This window comes from Hippichthys cyanospilos, chromosome 2, assembly GCF_059441005.1.
Source record: "Hippichthys cyanospilos isolate Australia breed blue-spotted pipefish chromosome 2, RoL_Hcya_1.0, whole genome shotgun sequence".
Taxonomy (NCBI): domain Eukaryota; kingdom Metazoa; phylum Chordata; class Actinopteri; order Syngnathiformes; family Syngnathidae; genus Hippichthys; species Hippichthys cyanospilos.
The window spans coordinates 10,705,805-10,726,738 of record NC_142370.1 but is presented as its reverse complement, the minus strand read 5'-3'; the positions used below and the strand labels follow the sequence as shown (position 1 = coordinate 10,726,738).

At 41.7% G+C, this 20,934-nt stretch overlaps 1 protein-coding gene across 1 annotated transcript in view; it reads left to right on the top strand.

Moving 5' to 3' along the window:
• The window catches only part of iqsec2b (IQ motif and Sec7 domain ArfGEF 2b), a 45,832-nt gene extending 25,698 nt beyond the window's left edge, over positions 1 to 20,134 (top strand). The window contains exons 2-14 of the mRNA XM_088440782.1: positions 1,958 to 2,258; positions 2,738 to 3,055; positions 4,308 to 5,374; positions 6,582 to 6,743; positions 6,819 to 6,941; positions 7,042 to 7,208; positions 8,833 to 8,972; positions 9,073 to 9,198; positions 10,040 to 10,139; positions 10,242 to 10,403; positions 10,854 to 11,048; positions 12,079 to 12,128; positions 14,424 to 20,134. Coding sequence (XP_088296908.1) covers positions 1,958 to 2,258; positions 2,738 to 3,055; positions 4,308 to 5,374; positions 6,582 to 6,743; positions 6,819 to 6,941; positions 7,042 to 7,208; positions 8,833 to 8,972; positions 9,073 to 9,198; positions 10,040 to 10,139; positions 10,242 to 10,403; positions 10,854 to 11,048; positions 12,079 to 12,128; positions 14,424 to 15,602 — 4,090 coding nt within the window. The 3' untranslated portion in view covers positions 15,603 to 20,134. The remainder of the gene's footprint in view (positions 1 to 1,957; positions 2,259 to 2,737; positions 3,056 to 4,307; positions 5,375 to 6,581; positions 6,744 to 6,818; positions 6,942 to 7,041; positions 7,209 to 8,832; positions 8,973 to 9,072; positions 9,199 to 10,039; positions 10,140 to 10,241; positions 10,404 to 10,853; positions 11,049 to 12,078; positions 12,129 to 14,423) is intronic.
• Positions 20,135 to 20,934: the final 800 nt, after the last annotated feature.

Sequence of the window (20,934 nt, the reverse complement as noted above, 5' to 3'; positions counted from 1 at the left end):
CTGTTTGATGCATAATTCTATGTACTGGTCGTTTTACAGTCAAGAAATTGTGGTGGGATGCCATAAAAATCATAAATGAGCCTCTTGAGATTTACTCCCTTCAGAACACTTAACAGGACCACTGAATGACTCTTGCATAAATGATGAAGTGCAGATGTCTGCTGCAATACAGCTGGCCACCTTCATATTCAATGCGGCCAATTTCCCCCTCCCCATAATCTACTTTCACTTCACTCCTGAGCATTTATATTATTCACAGGGGTGGGTAGAGTCGCCATAAATTGTATCCAAGTGAGCCGCGTGTTACTTTAGCATAAGTGTCTAACTCCAGTCCTCGAGGGCCGCTATCCTGCATGTTTTCCATGCTTTTCTCTGAAACACACCTGATTCAAATGATTAGCTCATCAAAAAGCTTTGCAGGAGCTTGGAAATTATTCTAATCATTTGAATCAGGTGTGTTTAAGAGAGAACCATCGAAAACTTACAGGATAGCAGCTCTCGAGGACTGGAGTTTGACACCTATGCTTTACAGTAATGACACTAGGTAAAAAAATAGTCATCAAAATAATTACTTGAGTGCCTCAAGTAAAACATGCAAGCTTGTTGCTCCCCGAAGTTCATGTGACTAAGCTGAATGAAAATACCATCTGCCATACCATTTCACATGCGAGACAAAAAAAGCAAACCAAAATAAAATGATTGCTTCATGATTTCACTGTTGAATACATTTGGACAGAGATGAATATGAGACATTGTAAAAGTCTTCTTTTGATTGCCATTCACAACCTGTGCATCTTTCGGCACCCACTTCAATGGTGATAACACTCAATACATTGTCATGGCAACAACATTTTCATCTGAACAACTGCCTCACCACCCACAAATGGTCCAACTAAATGGTTAACCCTCTATCATCTTCCTCCACTGTTTTTCCTTATTGATGAGCAAGGAGGAGGAATTGTAAGTATCAAAATAAAAAAAAAAATGGGGAGAACAGAGTCTTGACTGTAAAACAAACAGTATGTTGCCATTATGTATCAGTTACTTTTAAGTCACACAGTCTTGCAATCTGTGTTGTTATATAATATTTCCACGCTCTTTTTCTAGTATTTTTTCCATCCCATTTATGATTGTCAAAATATTGGTTAACCAGCCAGGACAAATTGTCATGAAATGCTAACTTTAGTGCTAATGTTACTCTTCATCGCTATTATGTTCATCTCAAGATATGAAGTTTTAGAGCCAAACAGGTCTAGCATTTACAATACATTCACTGAGACAACCTCAAATGTAAAAATAGTCAACTTCCATTTCACCAGCGCCAAATCAAGGATGACAATTTTACAGATACTGGACTACTAATCAGAATATTTGGGATGTTTTAATTTATATATTTATAAAGGGACGGATTTGTGGCACAGTGGTTAGTACCTCACAGTTCAGGGACCCGAGTTCAAATCCAGCTCGATCGAGCCTTCCTGTGTGGGGGTTTGCATGCTCTCCCCGAGCCTGTGTGGGTTAACTCCGGGCGCTCCGGCTTCCTGGCAGGTGTACTGGATATACTAAATGGTCCTTGGGTGTGATTTGGTGCATGAATGGTTATTGGTGTAGGCTAGCAAGCCTGCGACTCTTGTGACGATAAGCAACTCTCGAAAATGGATGGATGGATATTTACAAAGACAGAATCCAGTGATTGGCAAACTGGTGGGGTCCTGATAAAGGCAGATGCAGTTTAATAGACAAAAGTTATTGCACACATAGACAATAATTGGCTTGGCTTATTGGCATCTTTAACAAAGTTTGTTACGTAAATTTATTTCAGTTTTAAGAGCTTTATTATGACAATATCAGCTCTGAGCTATAGTTTTAATTCCATTCTTCAAATTCTGTAAATGTATGAGTTGTTCTCATGTACTCAGGCAGGCTTATTCATCCATTCTAACAATTTCTGCTCTAGTGTGGAAGTAGAGCCGCAGCGTCCGGGAGAGACGGGCACCCACAAGGACAGCACTTTCAACCAGACATCTTACCTGCGCGGCTCTGAGCGCTACGGTGACAACAACAGCAGTGTGAGCGCCCCCGGCTCTCGGGGCCCCTCATGTTTGGCCGCCTCCAGTTCTACCAGCTTGGCTTGGGCGCTGCGAACACGCCACCAGCCCGCCAGCCTAGCCCTTCGCAAGCAGGAAGAGGAGGAGAACAAGAGATGCAAGGCTCTCTCAGACAGTTATGAACTCTCAACAGACCTGCAGGATAAAAAGGTAACAAAGACAACACTGACCGTGGGTTGTCTCCGGGCACTCCGGCTTCCTGCCACACTCCAAAAACTTGCATGGCAGGTGTATTTGCATACTAAATTGATGACAGATGTCATTCGGTGTGTGAATGGTTGTTCGCCTCTGTGTGATTTGCAATTGGCTGGCAACCAGTCCAGGGTGTCCCCCGCCTCCTGTCCGATGTCAGCTGGGATTGGCACCAGCCAGCCCGCGACCCTTGTGCGGCTCTAGATAATGGATGGATGGATGTTATAACATTTATCTGGACAACATAAAAGACAACCTCTCATTTAAAAATAAATATAAGTGGCAACAATTCTCTTAATATCTTTTGTTAAAGGTTGGCTCGGAATAACATTTGCTGCAGGTGACGCAAACGTGGGATCCACGAATATTGTTCTTCTTTACGTTCCCGTTCATCTTCTTTTGCAGTGGGCAAACAACATTTAGTATTTTCTCCCCAGGTGGAAATGCTTGAGAGAAAGTATGGGGGCTCATTTGTGAGCCGGAGGGCAGCCAGGACCATTCAGACGGCCTTCAGGCAGTATCGCATGAACAAGAACTTTGAGCGCCTGCGAAGCTCTGCCTCAGAGAGTCGTATGACACGTCGCATCATCCTTTCCAACATGAGGCTTCAGTATTCTTTTGACGAGCGGCAGCCGCAGCAGCCGGCCCAGACGCAGACCAACTTCACTCACAGTGTGGCCATCGGCCCTCCGCATTCCCCTGACGCCAATCGCCCGGGAGACTACACCCGCTTAGAGGACACCTTCTGTAAACAGGTCTCTGTTTTTTTCTACCATTTGGACCTCAGTGTCATCTGTTGCTTTTCATTTGTTTGCGTTTGTCTCATGAGGGGATGAAAGAAAGTCACATGAGACAAAGAAGTAAAAATACAGCCTCTTGCCAAGTTCTTTAAAAGCATGATTTTTTTGGCATCTTTTTAATTGTATTTGTAACTCAGGTTAAAGTGAAGTGAGTCCTCCGTTGAAAACATCCTCGAGGCATTTTTTTAAAAATGTAGTTTTAGGTGTATGGGTGTTTATAGCCTATATTTGCAGGTGCTCAAGCACCTTAATTGATTCCCAGCACCCCCTGAAATTAAGAGCTAGAGAACTGTGTATTGAATACAATATCATTGAAACAAAATATTTCAACAACAAAATCCCAGCCTCCTCTAGCTCCAGAATGGTTTGTTCCACCCAATGCCTCCCACTTATCGACGACTAATTTTCTGATGATATGCCTATAGTATAGCAAGTGTTACCTTCTAAAAATATTGCCCATTGACTCACACAAATACAGCATATGTAGTAAATACCCACCTTAAACCCTGGGTTATGTGAAACAGATCTTATCTTCTACTATTCATGAACTAAACAAGACTCTAATAGCATTACTATTGCTTATTGTTGCTGTGATAGGAGTTAGACGATTTTTTGTCAGCTAGGAAAAGTTTCAAGGCGGTCAAAGACAGCACCATTTTTCTCTGTTTGTATAGGAATGGGAGAGGCTCGGTATTGAATATTAACGTCAAGGTGCGAATGATAAGCTATGTTGGCATGTCATTAATGTGTAGTCTATCAGTTAGCTTAGCTAACTGAATACACATGACCAATAAGTGTTATACTTCACTTTCATAAATGTGAAGATAAAATCATGTTAAAATGTATGAAATGGTTAAACTTAAGTGTTTAGGCCACCCCTAAATGTTTGACCCTTGAATCGCTCCCGCTTGAGACGAAGACTGATTTCGAGAAATACAACCCTAGTCAGTAGTAACCAAGCCTGAGCTGATGAAGCCCTCTCGGATGTGAAGTGAAACATCATCTTAGACTACCGGAGCAGTTAAGTGCACTTGGAAATAAATGACCTGGATGAATGAGAATATCGACAAGCATGGGCAAAAATACTAGTTTTAATGACATATCTCCACAATGATGTGCTATATACTGTAGTTGTCAGTCTTTGCACGTGTTGACAACAAACCTCTTCCAACACCTTCTAACCGCTGCCTATTTGCCTTCCGTCCAGGTTAAATCCTTAGCTGACTCGATAGACGACGCCCTAACCTGCCGCACGAATCGAAATGACTCCCAAGAATGCGGCAGGGAGGGTGGCGGTCTCAGTGAAGATTTTGGGGAGTGCATGTGGAGCAGCGGCAGCAACCCCTCATCCCGACGCGGCCTGGGCGAAAGAGCCAGAGGGGTCGGCGGAGGACTCAGCATGCACGGAGACAGTACGGCCACCTCGTACAGCGACGTCACACTTTACATGGATGACGGCATGCCGTCATCCCCGCTCTCCCCAGACCGTGCACCTAGCAGCACCGACACAGAATACTGGGGTCCGGGCGGGGGTGTCGGAGTCCGTGAGGACAGCAGGGACACAGAAGGAGGGGGCAGCAGTAATAGTCGGCGTAGTACACCATGCACAGAGTGCAGGGACTACCGTCTTAGGGGCGCGCACCTTCCTCTCCTCACCATCGAACCGCCGAGTGACAGCTCTGTGGACATGAGTGACCGTTCAGACCGGGGTTCACTAACCAGGCAGCTGTTGTACGAGCAGGAGCCTGGGGTGGGGGCGGGGTCACCTCAGGGCACCCTCAAACACTCCCCCAACACAGGCACCCGCTCGTCATCCACAGCCGCCGCCCAGGGTCAGATCCGAGCACCGGGCAGAGCCATCCCGACGCACATCCCTCATCAGGTGGCCTCGAATCACCACCACCACCATCACCATCACCACCACCCCATCCACCACCATCAGTACCCTGACACGCCCTCCTCCTCGTCATCGCCCCAACAGCCCCCCACCACCCCTCTGTCCTCCTCCTCGTCCACAGCGCTGCCCTCTGGAGGGTTGGAGCAACCGTGTTGCTCGGATGGAGACAACGACTCTCTGAACTCCACCACCAACTCCAACGAGACGGTCAACTGCAGCTCCGGTTCCTCGTCTCAGGACAGTCTTCGGGAACCTTTGCCCCCTCTGGGCAAACAGACCTATCAACGAGAAAGCCGAAATAGCTGGGACTCCCCGCCCTTCAACAGCGACGTAGTCCAGAGGCGCCAATACCGCATAGGGCTCAACCTCTTCAACAAGTAAGAAACAACTGGAATCGAACAGTATCTTGTTGAAAAGGGTCTCGCCCATCTTGTCTGTGAAATGAAGGTCTGTCAACCATTCAAATAACGAACAGATCCTTAGCATGGCGGCGTTTCATCACGTTGAGATTATTGTGGGGTACCCAAGAAAATGTGAAGGTTTCTCTGGATCCTTTGCGCCAGTCTTTTATCTTTAATGCTCGCTAAGACTGCATGGTTCCATCTAGGTGGTGTGTGCCAGGGTGCAAATAGATGCAAGGATGGTCGCAGCAACATGATGGCTTAGCTCAAATCATCTATCTAAATATGTGCCACAGAAGCCGAATGTAACACATACATATGCAAGGATATTTGTAGGAAACCTATATCCAGACAATCTAAACATTGTTTGGATGTTCCCTTGGAAGGAAGCTTACTGAAAATATATTAGGGGTTGACCATCTATCTGTGCCAGTTATTGGCATTTTGAGGAATACCAGTATCAGCCTTTTTGAAAAATCTGATAGCCCGTCAATTTTAAAACTGCTCTAACTTTATTTACATTTTTATTTTGGTTTATAATGCTTTTGTTGATACTTTGAGCGCTGCACCTTTTGATTTTTTGATTGACGTTTGCTTGCAAACAAAGATAAATTTTAATGTTTGTTATTTTGTTAATTGTCGAGAATTTGATTTACTGTAGAAAACTACTGCTTTCCCCGTTAGTAAACGCATCATTCAAAAATTGCTCCTCCTTGATTACTAATAATCGGTATCAGTCCTGAAAAAAATCTTATCGGGTGTGTGCTGTTATGCAATGAGCCGAAATGGCTTCAACTGTCTTGATGTGGTTCCACCTTAGTTTTCGACTATAAAATCAGCATAGCTTTTGAGTTCAATTTTCAGCTTGTCACAGCTCATTTGTATTCCGCTAAAAACAAAACAAAACAAAATTTTGTCATCAAAACATCTAGTTGACTTGTTTCTTTTTGGTCAGAAAAAGAAGTTGTTGTTTTTTTTTGTTACACATTCATCTTCTACTGCTTACAAGAATGGAACAAGCTAGAAAAACCTTTTCTCTGGTGAAAGATGAGCATCTACTCTTTCAGCGTTATATCACCACAGAACACAAAGATTGGTCAAAATTCAATATGTGGAACTCCATTCTGAAAATGGATGGCAATGACTTAACTTTTATCTTTGTTTATGTTACTTTCAATGACAGGAAACCAGAGAAAGGAATCCAGTACCTGATTGAGAGAGGCTTTGTATCAGACACTCCAGTTGGGATTGCTCGTTTCATCCTGGAGAGGAAAGGTCTGAGCAGGCAGATGATAGGAGAGTTCCTGGGAAACCGACAAAAGCAATTCAACAAAGATGTTTTAGAGTAGGTAGCCTTCCTTTGTTTATGTGATCTGCACTAACATGCCAAGATTACGATTGTCTATTGTGTCCAATTCAGTTGTGTGGTTGATGAAATGGACTTCTCCGGAATGGACCTGGATGATGCGCTTAGGAAGTTCCAGGCTCAAATTAAAGTTCAAGGAGAAGCGCAAAAAGTGGAGCGGCTGATTGAGGCTTTTAGGTTTGTATATGTTAACGCTTCCAGGCTTACCGCTGGTAGAGGTTAGCACAGCTTCGGAACCATGGAACAACGCTGACTGCGTTTTATGTCTCCCATGCAGTCAGAGATACTGCGTCTGTAATCCAGTTCTGGTTCGGCAGTTCCAGAACCCTGACACCATCTTTATCTTGGCCTTCGCTATAATCCTTCTCAACACGGACATGTATAGCCCTAACGTCAAAGCAGAGAGGAAGATGAAGCTGGAAGATTTTATCAAGAATTTGAGAGGTACTGCTTGCTCATCAAATTGCCACGTGACCAAGAGGCGTGGCCAGAAACGTATCAATGGGATGGCCGGGGGGGTCACAAGAAAAGGGTGGCCATGTTTCCGTTTGTCATTCTTTATCCTTGCATGCACAGATCATTGTAAAGTTTGCAGTAGTATAAATTGTACATTTATTCCTTCAGTATGTAGTTAATACCGTATTGTTTCGCTGCAATCAATTGGTCCATGAATACTGTTAAATCGCAGGAAAATCACAGCTTTCAAAATGGACTCCTTGGTCTGTAGGAGTTGCCACAAAGTGACAACGGGTGGTCTTAGCCACCCCTGACCACCCTGTACCCCGTCTCCTGACGAGACCCACTTGCCATTATCTAAAGAATTTTCTCAAAAAGCTTAATTGCAGATGACCACAATGATTAATGGACAAAGTCTAAATGCTCATATACATTTCAATGAGTAATTGAAAAAATGAACAATTAGAATGTAGCTGCGCTACCATTACATTGGTCAACAAATATTTTACAAGGTACTCATACCACCTCAAGAAATACTTAGCCCTCCACGCAGCACCATAATGACTACTGTTTGACTGTAAGGTATTAAGACATTAATATATTTCCCATACAAGTTCAACTGAAATGCTACTTTAACAAACCATTATTCAAAATTTAATGTAAATGTGTTATATTGTACTTGGAAGTTATATATGCCTAAACTTCACTGAAAAATGTACAGTACTCGAATTGGTTTGGTTGCACTTCATATTTTTAATGATGTACATTTAAAACATATTTAATTCCATTTTTTTTTCAATCTACCCACCAAAAGAGTCCACAAACCATACTTCTCAATGATCATAGTAGTACTCAACCTTTTTTCAATGATGCATGCTCTTTCAGACATGCATCCCATTACCGGGGCAAAGCAATTTTGGATAGAAAAAAAAATGCTTAGGCGGAGTGCTGTGCCATCCATGCCTGTGTTATTAAACTTTGGAACTACATTTGTAGTGGAAATATATAGGCCTATTTTATTCAAACAATTTTATTCAACAATCATTTTGATTATCATATTTTAACATGTTTTGTTTATATAAATGAAGTTCCATTCACCATCTTGTACAATTGAATAACCTGTTTAAAGGGACACTGGGTAATATTTAGTCCATTTTTCATTAGGGACAGCAGGAAGTGCTGCATTTACCATTGTCCATAGCTATAACAAACATGGCGGCCACCCATGCAGAGATGTAAAATTAAGGTCCAGAGAGTAAAGACCCTGCCACAGTTTGGCTTAAGCCACATGTGCGTTCACTTAACAGGTAAGCTAACGAGCTCATTTTACTGCAAGTCGATTAGAAGCACCTGTGGCTAAAGCCAAACTGTGGCAGGGTTTTGACTTTCTGGACCTGGATTTCCCAGCTCTGCCCCCATGTAATATCATTTAATGATAACGAGACCTACAATTATATTTAAAACATACTATTAGTCATTAAGAACACATTTATTTGCCCGTTTTTAAAAAATTATAATCATTCATTTATTCCTTTTCAATTGAAAATGGTCTAAATCTTAAACAGTGTCCCTTTAACGAAGCTAAGCACTTCCATCTTTTTATTCACCCAAGGCGTAGATAATGGTCAGGATATTCCCAGGGACCTTCTGGTTGGCATCTACCAGCGTATACAGAAATGGGAGCTGCGAACCAATGACGACCATGTGTCTCAAGTACAGGCAGTGGAAAGAGTCCTTGTGGGCAAGAAGCCTGTGAGGATCACTTTTCAACTCATAATCGTTTGGTGGCCAACATTTTTGCTTCATTTTGTAAATCTTTAGAATATCTGCCATCATTGTGGTTGTCTTGTAGGTGCTGTCCCTTCCACATCGCCGGCTGGTGTGTTGCTGCCAGCTATACGAGGTTCCCGATACCAACAGACCTCAGAGAACAGGAGTTCATCAGCGTGAAGTCTTTCTCTTTAATGACCTTTTGGTGGTAATGTTACCTTTTTGGTGCTCCATCCGTTTTCTATACCGTACTATCCTTTTTGAGCTCATAGGAAAATATTACCCTCCACAGTGGTGCTTTGAAATGCAAGTTGAATTTATTCTGAATCGTCCTCTTGATGAAATGGATGAAAATGTTATTAAGCTAATCGAGCCCACCACCCCAAAAAATTTAAAATTAAAGGATGAAAATTTAGAACTCCAATAAAATTTGTTCTTCATTAAAAAACATTTTACTTTTATAAACATAAGGTAACAAAATCATTCAATTTGAATTTGAATTTGAAAAAAAGTTGTAAAATGCATTGCTTAAAGGGATAGCGTGTAAAATTTAGACCATTTTTCATTACGGACAGCAGAAGCTGCTGCAGGTGCTACATTTACCGTTGTCCATATCTGTAACAAACACGGCCGCCTCTGGAGAAGTGCCACCTCCCTTGTAATATTATTTAGTTATAACTAGACCTATGATTATTGGTCATTAAGAACACATTCATTTGCAAGTTTTTTTAATTTACAATCATATAATGTATTCCCCTATAATCATAAAAATGGTCAAAATTTTACACCCTGTCTCTTTAAAGGGTCAAATATAGCACTGCAACATATAATAGATGTTAATACGCATTAGCATTACTTCTTTAACAAGGTCACTTCAAGAATTTGAAACTTAAGCAGCTGGTTAATGGAAATTGATGTCAACTTGTCTGCTTCTTTAATTCCATCCAAAATGTTGTAAGAGTTGTAACGCGCATTTTGATTTGTGGCAGATTTAAGTATTGTGTCATCTTATTTTTTTCAAGATCTCATGAATTGTCTTTCTGCATTAGGTCACCAAAATTTTTCAGAAGAAGAAAACCTCAGTGACGTACAGCTTTAGACAATCTTTCCCTTTGGTTGAGATGCAAGTGCACTTGTTCCAGAACTCATGTAAAAAAAAAAACACAACAACTATTTATTCCTTTGAAACAATATTCCAATTGTCATCATACTGTTCCATGATGTGGTTTTGTACTGTCATTCTGCCTTTAGATTATCCTCATGGTATCCGCCTGACCTCCGCAGTCTTGGGCGGGGAAAGAAAAGTTCTCATCGTCTTTATGGCTCCCAGTCAGCAAGACCGCACCCGCTTTGTTAGTGACCTCAGGGAGAGTGTTGCTGAAGTGCAGGAAATGGAGAAATATAGAGTCGAATGTAAGTGCGTCATCTACTGGATATCGTTCTGAATTGCACAAGTATTTTTTTTTACGTGTTTTATTCGAATAGATCCTTCAAGCTATACCAGGGGTGTCCAACCGGTATCCTGCATGTTTTCTAGGTTTCTTTCCCGACACATCGGATTCAAATGATCAGCAAGCTCAGCAGAAGACTGATGACAATCCTGATCATTTGAATCAGATGTGCCGTGGAAAGAAACCTGGAAAACATGCAGGACGAGCTAAACAAAGAAAGATAAAGGATACAGTCCTTAACATACACTCCATGTTTGTGTTAGTTTTTTTTTCTTGGGGGGGGGGGGGGGGGGGGGGGGTCTCAGAACACTCTCAGACACATTTTAATGAACGAAATTATATCAATAAGCTATTTGTCAAGCCAATAATCCATTTCATGTCACCTTTAAATTACCTTGACCTCTATTGACAGCTGAGTTGGAGAAGCAGAAAGGTGTCATGCGGCCCAGTTTGTTGACGGGCGGTGTGGTCGGAGGTGGAACTGCTGTGAAGAGCGACATCGTGAATGGTACCTTGGGAAGGACGAGTTTTGATGACAACTGCTCCATTGGCGAAGGTCTCAAACGTACCGCACTCAGTTCATCTCTCAGGGACTTATCTGAGACAGGTGTGAACAAAGTTCTCTCTTCCCTGCTGCTTGCTGGGATGGGTGGCTTCAGCTATCACTTTATTTTCTTGTTCTTTTGGATCTTTCCACAAATTGGGGGCACATACAGGTACTTCTGGGTGGCAGAATTTGCAGCTGCGCCACGGATAAACAAAGCCTTCTTCTCAGAACCCGGTTCCATATTTGGAACTTGTGCACAATTTAAACAACAGGAGGTTATTTCCGTAAAAGTTTTTCTACAGTGGTCAATCTGACTTGGCTCTCTTATTTGTTCTCGCTCTTTGTTTGTTCATTCCATCGAAAATCCTTTTATCATATAGACAATAGAGTGGGACCACTTGGTGATTTTAGATTTTCTTTTTTTGTTTGTTTGTTGTACATAGAGAAAATAAATGTGCCGAAAAACCAAGTTCGAAATCTAATTTTTTTCTTTTGAATTTTTGAATACTATGCCCATTCTGAATAAAAAGAAAGCAAAGTAATTTCTAGCAGTACAATATTCAGTTTTGTTCTGTATTTCACACTTCAAAATGGTGAATTTGGTCAAAAATAATGAAAAAAATGAATCGATACCGCTTCACTGTCTTTGACATTGCTTGACCACAAATTATAAAAATGTTTCATGTTCCCCTTTTGATTCCACTGTGAGAACACGTTAATATTTGCACCTGATTTGCTTCAGGAATATTTGTGAAATAGGGTAGAGACGCATTGTTCTACTGCTGATTATTTAGATACAATAGAGTGCTGTAGAGTTGGCATTATCAAGCAGGTTCCACTGGATTAATTTTGATTTTCTTAAAGGAAAAAAATCGTTTGCTCTATAGATATCCAGCCTACCCTAAATACAACATATTTGCCATGGTTTTCAGTTCAGGTCAAGGAGTCGTCGCTCGAGTTGTGTTCTGCCACCTGGATGTATCTTAGACGATTGCTTAAAAATATTCTGGAAAGGTCTATCAGAAAATCCTTTTACTTAACGTGCTTATAAAAATGAACTGCTAACTTTCCTCTTTCTGGTGGGGTGCAGGGAAGCGCGGTCGAAGGAACAGTGTTGGTTCTCTGGACAGTACTATGGAAGTAAGTCTCAAAGACCATATGAAGACTTAAAATGCAATTGCAAACTGCCATTTTTGGTTGTAAACTTAGTAAAATTATTTTTTCAAATTTTTGGTTCCAGGTAAAAGCTAACATTTTTTATTTTTAAGTGCGATGCTGTATTAGGGTTGACCAGCGAAAAAAAAAGAAACAAAAGATATTTTGTCATTGAAAGACATAAAGACAAGATTTAAAGTCATCATGATCAGATTTAAAATCATTATGACGAAATTAAAAGTCATCATTGGCCGATTTAAAGTCACCACATCAAGATTCAGTAACCATGATGAGATTCAAAGTTGTACACCTTAATAGGAACAAGATGACACTTTCTCACTCATTAATCAAGGTATATCTACTTTTGAGTTCAGCTGTGTTAAACATGAGCAGAGATGACTTAACACTGCCGCGGACGTCGCTATGACCGCTTTCAATCTCATCACGAGGCCTTTAAATCTCTTCAGCATGATTTATAATCTTGTGATGATGACTATAAATCTCTTCACGTTATTTTTTTTTATTGAGAGCTGCTCCTAAACTGTAATGATTAAGCAGTTAAGTCTATTTTTTTAATGATTTTTTTTTTAAGTGTTACAATTATGCAGTATTTGATGCCCTTTTATCGCAGAAACAATTAAAAGAAAATTACAATATTAATATTAATGAGAATGCCATGTTGAATGCTGGAGTTTAGAACATATTATGGTCAAGAAAAGATTTGGGTTCACTTCCCTATTAACTGCAGCTTCAAAACACACACATACTTATGATCTGGCTCAAGGAAATATTCATGATGGTATTGTTGGTGACCGACATATTACTAATTTATTATATCAATGCGGTACTTGACGTCGTCATCATCTCTTGGGTCGTTTCATGCAATTAACATATTTTACACTCACTGTCCAGCATATTTGTGGCAATGAGCGAATAAGAAATAACAGGCACAGGCAGGTTGGTATACCTTATGAATGATAAATTCATAATGACCAAAATATAAAAGAGTGAAATGCAAATTGTGCTCATCAGTTTCCATAGTAAAATCCATTCATTTTTTCTTCAAGTTTTATGTAGGAATTGTTTGTTTTCTTCCCAAATACAAGCAGTCTGGTTGTGGCTTGGTTCAGTTGCTGTATAGGTGGCACTTGTTTGTTTTTGCAATTAAAGTCTTCTAAAGTAGACTTGTAAAAATGGTGGTCACGGGTGGCATACAGAGTCGGGGTTTCATGAAATAATATTATAATAATTAAAAAAATATCTTGATAATATAATATCGTTAATGTTGTATAAATTTAAATGTGGTTTACGGTTAAGGTGTTAAAGGAGCAAAGAATATGGCATATATGTAAGAATATGGCAGAAAAACGACACTAAAAAAATTTCCCTATGTGTGTGAGTGGCTATGGCCACCCCTGGCCACCAATGTCGCGCCACTCCAGCTTGCATTGCCCTTACTTGGATGCCAAAAAACACCTTTAAAATCTCCTCGTGTGTGTACGCATAATTCCTGGTGTAGGCCATTTTAGACAAAAGATGAACATTTTGTGGGACAAATGGGCCAGCGCTTGAAAATTGCGGCAAAACGCCATAAAGAACAAAGATTTTTAAAAATATCTGTGTCGTATGACCAGAGATACTGCATCAGGCAGTGAGACATTTGAAAAAGTGAGCTCATTGTGTGTCAGCAAGCCCCAATTGTCTTTTAATTGTATCAATGACTCACCTCTAGCTACTTTGCGACACTGTCGCTGTGACCTTTTTTCATTTCATTTCCTTTCATCACACACTAAGACACAAACCCAGAGAAACTGGAGTGGAACTCTTATAATACTGCATGCTTTGAAATGGAATGAAAAGCAGATGCTAGGTTCTCCAAAAAAAGGAAGGTTTTGCAGTGACTGGGTTGATGCACTGCTGTCTTCTAGTGGTATGTAAAAGAATTGCTCCTAAAGTGCATTTAATTTGACTTATTACGGAAGAGGCCAGTGGCAAAAAAAAAAGGTTGGCAGGGTTCTCATTTTTATCTAAAAGTTCTCACTTTATTGTCAGAATTCTCATTTTAAAATGATGATTCTGTCTTCAATGTGAGAATTCTGATATTGATGCCAGAACTATCACTTTATCCGGAATTCTCACTTAAATAACATGATGGATTTAAGAAAGCAAAACTGCGACGTGGCCCATGACAAAAAAAAAAAAAAAGAATTTGACATGCCTTTCTTGTGGGAGAGCTCCACTGGATGTTGATGGAGCAAGATGATTGTCTTTTGCTTTTAGGGCTCCATCATTAGCAGTCCGCAGCCTCATCAGCGCTACCCGATGCCCGGATCGGTCCCTGGCTGCTACGCAACAGAAGACTTTCGGCCTCACCGCCCCATCTTGAGCCCCGGAACGGGGATGGGGGGTGGGCCGGGGCAGCAACATACCACTGCTGGGACAGGAGTCGGGGGCGTCCCCAGCAGTGTCGAGAGAGCGGGAGCGGCGAGCTGTCCTGGGGGGAGCGCCAACAACAGCGGCTCCTTCCTGGGCTCACTATTCGGCAGCAAACGCGCCAAACCGCCAGGGCCCCTTATTCCACCGGGGCCACCCTACCCCGCACCTGTCCCCCCGCCGACGACGGGAGGGCCCCCACCTCACTCCCCTTCATCCCTGTGCCAGCAGTTGGACGGGGGCCCCTCCAAGATCCAGGCGCTGCATGCACAGTACTGTCACGCGGCTACCGTGCAGCCGCCGCCACCTTACTACCACCACCATCGCTACCACGCCCAAAATGTCCCTCCACCCTTGCAAGGAGCGCCCCCTCATACTATACAGAGAGGCCCGCAACCCTGTCGTACACCCGTTTGCCCCCCGCACGCCCCGCACCCGCAGCTGGCCCATCTCTCCCAGCTCTCCCAGCATGGGCTTCCGGGTCGCTACACCAATATGGTGGTGGGACGCCCCCCGCCCCTTTCTCCTCTCTCCCAGCATTCCCCGAACCCGCACTTCGCCCTGTTCCACGTGCAGCCCACACACTCCATCAGGGGGTGCGCCGCCAGTTCTGTTACCAAACCGCCCCTAACCTTGTCGCACTCGCACCCCCACGCACACTCCCAAACCCACCCCGGGCACGTGCTCACACCGCACCCGGCCAGCCACTCCAGCCACCAAACGCACTTCATCTTCGGCACCCTGCCCCACAATCTGCCGTCCGCTACCGTCAGCGCACATCACGCAGCCTCCGCCGGCCCGTATCTGCCCCAGTACCCTCCTCTCTCTTCAATCCCCCCTCCCCCACCACACTCCCCTTTACCCCCCCCTTCGTCCCCCCTTACCCCTCTTACACCTCTCTCCCCTCTCCCCCCCCAGCACCCCGGGCAGCCTCAGCCGGGGCCGCAGGTGACGGGGGCCGGCGCGACAGGTACGGGGGGCAGCTCCAAGTCCAAGCCTATCAACCGGATAAGTACCGTAGTGTGAGCAGGGCGTGGGCCACCCGGGGCCACAGGTCGGACGATAGGGCCGAGGAGGCGGGAAGGGCGAGGACCAGGGCCAGATCTGCCAGGACCGAGAGCAACGCGGCTGACAAAAGGAAACGCAGCTTGCTCCGCCTCTGTTACTTTCATCTGCGGTTCCCCCATATGTAGATCAGAAGCGCAAGCGCCTCACACGAACATACAGGTACTGCGCACAGCAGTCAAACATAGCCATATAATCAAAACTAATACTTTTATATATTGGTACTGCATCGGTTTGAACTTGTTTGAAATCGTACTTGGGGCCGTAATCTCCCGTGCGCTCAAGTGAGAAAAGGTCACTTTCTGGATGTGTGCATTCTCCTGTCCACTCAAATTTGTCATTTATGTCCTCTCATTATATGCTGATAGAAAGTCAGGTGCGAAGATTGCCAGTTTTTTTGCGACCTCTAGGACCCCTTGACAAAGCATAAATCTCATTACAAAAGAAATAGCAGGTATACGATGGTTTCATCACTAAATACGGTTCTGAATCCGTCCTCTGAGGTTTCAATCACCCACTCTCCAGTCTATTGGTATTTCCAGAGCTGTGATGTCACAAAGGCCGTGTGAGTGGGAATTTCACGATTATTTCACAGTTGCAAAATCTCCTCCGTTGTTGGTGCAGCATATGGTAATTACCTCTGGCGTAGTTCATGTCACTTCCGGTTGCCCTAGCGGTGAATAATTAACTACACTCCGCGATGCCTCTAGCTTCAATAAAATACATAAGGAAAGCCGAGTTTTTAATCAAACCATGGCAAACACATTTCTAAAAGTGACATGTGCGTATTACAAAACATCAGTCCATCAATTTCCTTCACCACTTATCCTCACTAGAGTTACAGGTGTGCTGGAGCCTATCCTAGCTGTCTTCAGGCTGGAGGCTTGGGACAATCTGAACAGGTTGCCAGGCAACTGCACACATTGAGACAAACCCAATGGCCTAATGGCAATTTAGAGTGTCCACTATGCCTAACATGCATGTTTTGGGGGAGGAATGTGCGAGGAAACCGGAGTACTTAGAGAAAACCCACATGACATGGCAGAACATGAAAACTCTACCCAGACGGACAGGAATCGATCTCACAATTTCCGCGTGTAAGACAGACGTATTAAGCAGTCTTTCATTGTGCCACCCTCATTGCAAAACATTAACGATAAAGATGCTGTATGAATTTTGGCAGACCCTATGAAATCATTGCTCCCTGTCCTCAGTTTTAAAAGGCTTTCAATCCCGGTCTAAAAACAAGGCCTTAATTGATGTTAGAAAGTCCTAAAAAATGTTAACTTGTGAGCGAGTCCTCTCGATTTTACTAATTATAAAATAACCCACATGTCTGTGGTTATGACTGCGTAAGCGTGGAGCTCCCACTGTGGAGTAAACCTTTTACTGGCAATGTCTTTTGAATGTACTTGCAAGTACATTTGAACGTCATTTCAATCTCATTCAAATGTACTTGTAAATACCTTCAAACGTATTTGCAGGTACGTTCAAATGTATTTTCAAATACATGCAAACAGTTACAAATACGTCTGAACAGACTTGCCAATATGCCTGAACGTACATGTAGCCTACATTTTTTTTTTTATTCCCATAAAACCAAGGGGTGTTGATGAGCATACTTCGTAGCATTTTCAGAAAATATGGTATGTTTTTAGCTTACGGATACAGTGGTATCTCTAGTTATGAAAAATTCAGGTTTAAAAAACGCCTCTTCAGAAAAATATTGTCTCGCTGTGAATGAAAATTCAGGATCTGAAAGGCGAAAATGGGTAGTGTATAAAAGAGCTGATACAATCGATACAACATGAGACACCAGTGCTCGCTCGAACAAGACTTTAATCATTACAGTCCCCCCTCCACTCCTAATGTATTTGTTACAGTTTTTGATGCATCTATTTTTACAATTTATGTCCCCCCTCCACTCCTAATGTATTTGTTACAGTTTTTGATGCAAATATTTTTACAATTTATTAATACGTCAGCTTGTCCACAGACAAGGGACACATTTTTTTTAGACTGATGTTTTCTGTGGTCTTGGACTTTTCATCTATACAGCTTCATCCACACTTTCCACCAACAATTCATACCCTAGAACAAACAATCAAAGAATTGACATTAGCTATGGCTAACATTGTCCATATTCACATAAAAACACACATATACCACTTCGGGCTGCTGTAAACAAACCGATTAACACTTGCTCTTGAATCACTAGTTAACTAGCGTGCTGTCAAGTATGACGTTAGCACGTCGTAAGCATGTATAGAGGACGGCTGAACACACAACACACAGAATAAATTTTAATGAGTTTGCCAGTCAAAAATGTTTACGCCACATTGGCAGATCCTCACTTCTCTATATTTTCTAACTGCACGAATGATCAGTCCCACAAACCAATGTGTCTCACAATGTTGGGGAAAAAAAAGGTGGACCATGATGGCTTTTTTTGAAAATTACTGTGAGCAAACTACAATTAGCTCACATCTATGGCAGAAATTCCCGAGAACTCACAATTGAAGATAGCAGCTAGATCTGCATGTCCTTCATGTATAGAGAAACTGGGGCACTGCCCTATCTATCTATCCTTGTTCATTCATGGACCTCCATCCATGTGTATACAGTATTATGATTCAATTACTCTTTTTTTTTAATTATTTTGTAAAAGGTTTAGAAAACATAATTTGGAAGGGAAGCGAGACCAGCGTTAGACCGACAGTGCGTCCGCTACCTAAGGTTTTTAATGTCATTCACAAGTCTCAGGAAAATTACATGTTCCATGATTTACAACCTGTGTCATCGATTCATAAAGTCGAACACTAATTCGCAGCTTTCACGTGGTGAGTGTGGCATGTCAGAAGTCTGGGCAGGAGAATACCTGTCAGTGAAAAGCACACAAATGGGAGAATGGCCCTCTGTCTTGGTATTTTTATGTATGATTCTTTTGAGGACAAAAGCAAAGACTCCTGTACCGTTCAGCAAAGTTGAACATTCAAAAAAAGCAAAAAGCCCCCTTTGACTTTGCAATAACTTCCTTGATTCATGATGTCTCCAGCTACTGCAGGTTTTGCTGACAAGATTTTTTTTTTTTTTTTTTTTAATGATGACCTCAAAAATGTTGCTTTGTCTGCAAATTTTTTTTAAGGGCAGGCAATGCGTTTCGCCTAAGCGTCTTTTACATGTCGACCGAAGCTTTGCGACTTCGGAAATGAATGATTCAATCAACAATCTATTGTGAATGTTTCTGAAGCTTCTCGCTGTTTTATCAATAGTAGATCTGCTATGTGTATGATGAATAGTGTCTATGTTCGATCAGTATGTAAATGCAGACATTTGTACAGGGTGATTTAAGGCTACAAAGCAAATACTGTACTGTATAAATACCCTTTGATTTAAAGTCATTGACATCATTTGGACCTTCTTTTAATAGAAGGGAGTGATTGAAACAAGATGACCTTTTTGTCAGATGGGGAAAAAAAAACTTTTAATGATACTCCCATTGTCGAAAAAAAGTGCTACCGTGGTTGGTTTCAGAAAAATGGCGTTCCTTGGCAATTATGTGAAGCACCTCAGCTCACCTTTTAAAAATTGCGCGATTCGTTGTTGGGTGTTTCACTACGTTTTCATGAAGCAAATTTTGTGTGTGTGGGGGGGGGGGGTTGCACATGTGATGTCTTAAGTCACAAATCCCCTTCATCTTTTTCTCTCGCCCCTCCAACAACTTTCTTACGACTTTTCCTGATGCCGTGTCATCCCCATGAGGGCTTTGTATTCTAAAAAAAAATAATAACAATAACAAGGATTGAGAATGTAAAAGGCCATCCGTTTTTTTATTCTGTGGCCTCTTGCAATATTTGAAGTTGAGTGCTGACCGTTACCTACAGTGCCAGCAATTATCAAGAGAAAATCATCTAGTTTTTGAGGGGTGAGTAAAATGATGTCAATGTTTGGAATCAAGCTATCGTGAAAGAACTTGAGGCAAGTGTGAATCCTCAAAGAGGATAAAAGGAGGTTTGGAGAAAGTCAAGAATGTGAGATGAAGGTTTTATATGTATGTGTTGCCTAGCCCTTTTATTTGACTCTTCTTGCATGAATATATCTGCACTTATTGACTAGATTGTAATGTATAAACATGAATGTAAATATAGTAAAATGCTATAAGCTTCTTATGGGGCAAAGTGCTCCCAGTCTGTATTCAGGTGTGTGCATGTGAGTGCCATGACGTATGTACATAGTAATGACAAACGGGGAGAGAAAAAGTTGTGGAAAAATGAATATTTACTTGTTTCTTATCATTTGTGACTGAAGATGAGAGAAGGAATTTGGAAAATAATTACAGCCTAACGGATATGTTCGTGCACTTATGGATATTATTTTGCACCATTTAGTTCAGTTTTCTGTTGTGAGTGTATTAAATGTACAGTACTGAAAGAATTTAGATTTAATATGTGAATATTTATTGCTTCTGCTCAATAAAAGTGTCCTTGCAGTGACATGGTTGTCATTTTTTATTGTGAGCGTCCACCTTCACAAGATGCATAATAATCACAACACTTTCACAATGATCCTGGCAAATAAGCAAAGTACCAAGAATGTCATTGTAAAAATGCCAATAATCCATTAAAGTCCTCCTACCCACCCAAATTCAATGAAATTAAAAGAAAAAAACAGCAGCCTGTAATATTGGACTTTATAAAAAGTAATTGTAATAGCAAATTGATTAGAACGTATTTGTTTTAAAATTGCATTTTAGATTCAAATCCCAGGTGTCTAATACATGCACACTGAAAGAAGACTACAAATGCTAAGACAGACATTGACATTTGTTGCACTAAAATAGAGGATTTAAAAAAAAAAAGTTTGATATTCAACTGGAAAATGATGTGGACAATAATCTGAATGTATTTGTAAGTAAATTCGAAAACAGTTTAAGACACTGTAATATTTTACAGTTTCAACATCGCATATCAAGGATTTCCGTAGAAGGGGGGGCACCAATGTGTACCCCTAATAGGCGTAAATTATATAACTTTTGTGATGTCACTATGTTACATATACTAAACTTTAAAATCGCTTGACTACATCCTGTAATCACGATACGCTATTGAAACAAATCACTATAAGATCGAAGTAAACGATGATAATGTTATTAGTGAGTGAAGGAACACGAATTATATTAAACTACATTTGTTTTTTAAATTAAGTGACGATATAGCGCGAAGACTTTCTTCCGAAGTAAAGTTGGTGGAATTCCGTTGTTACCTTCCTATAGGCAGTCGTGAATGGGCGTACG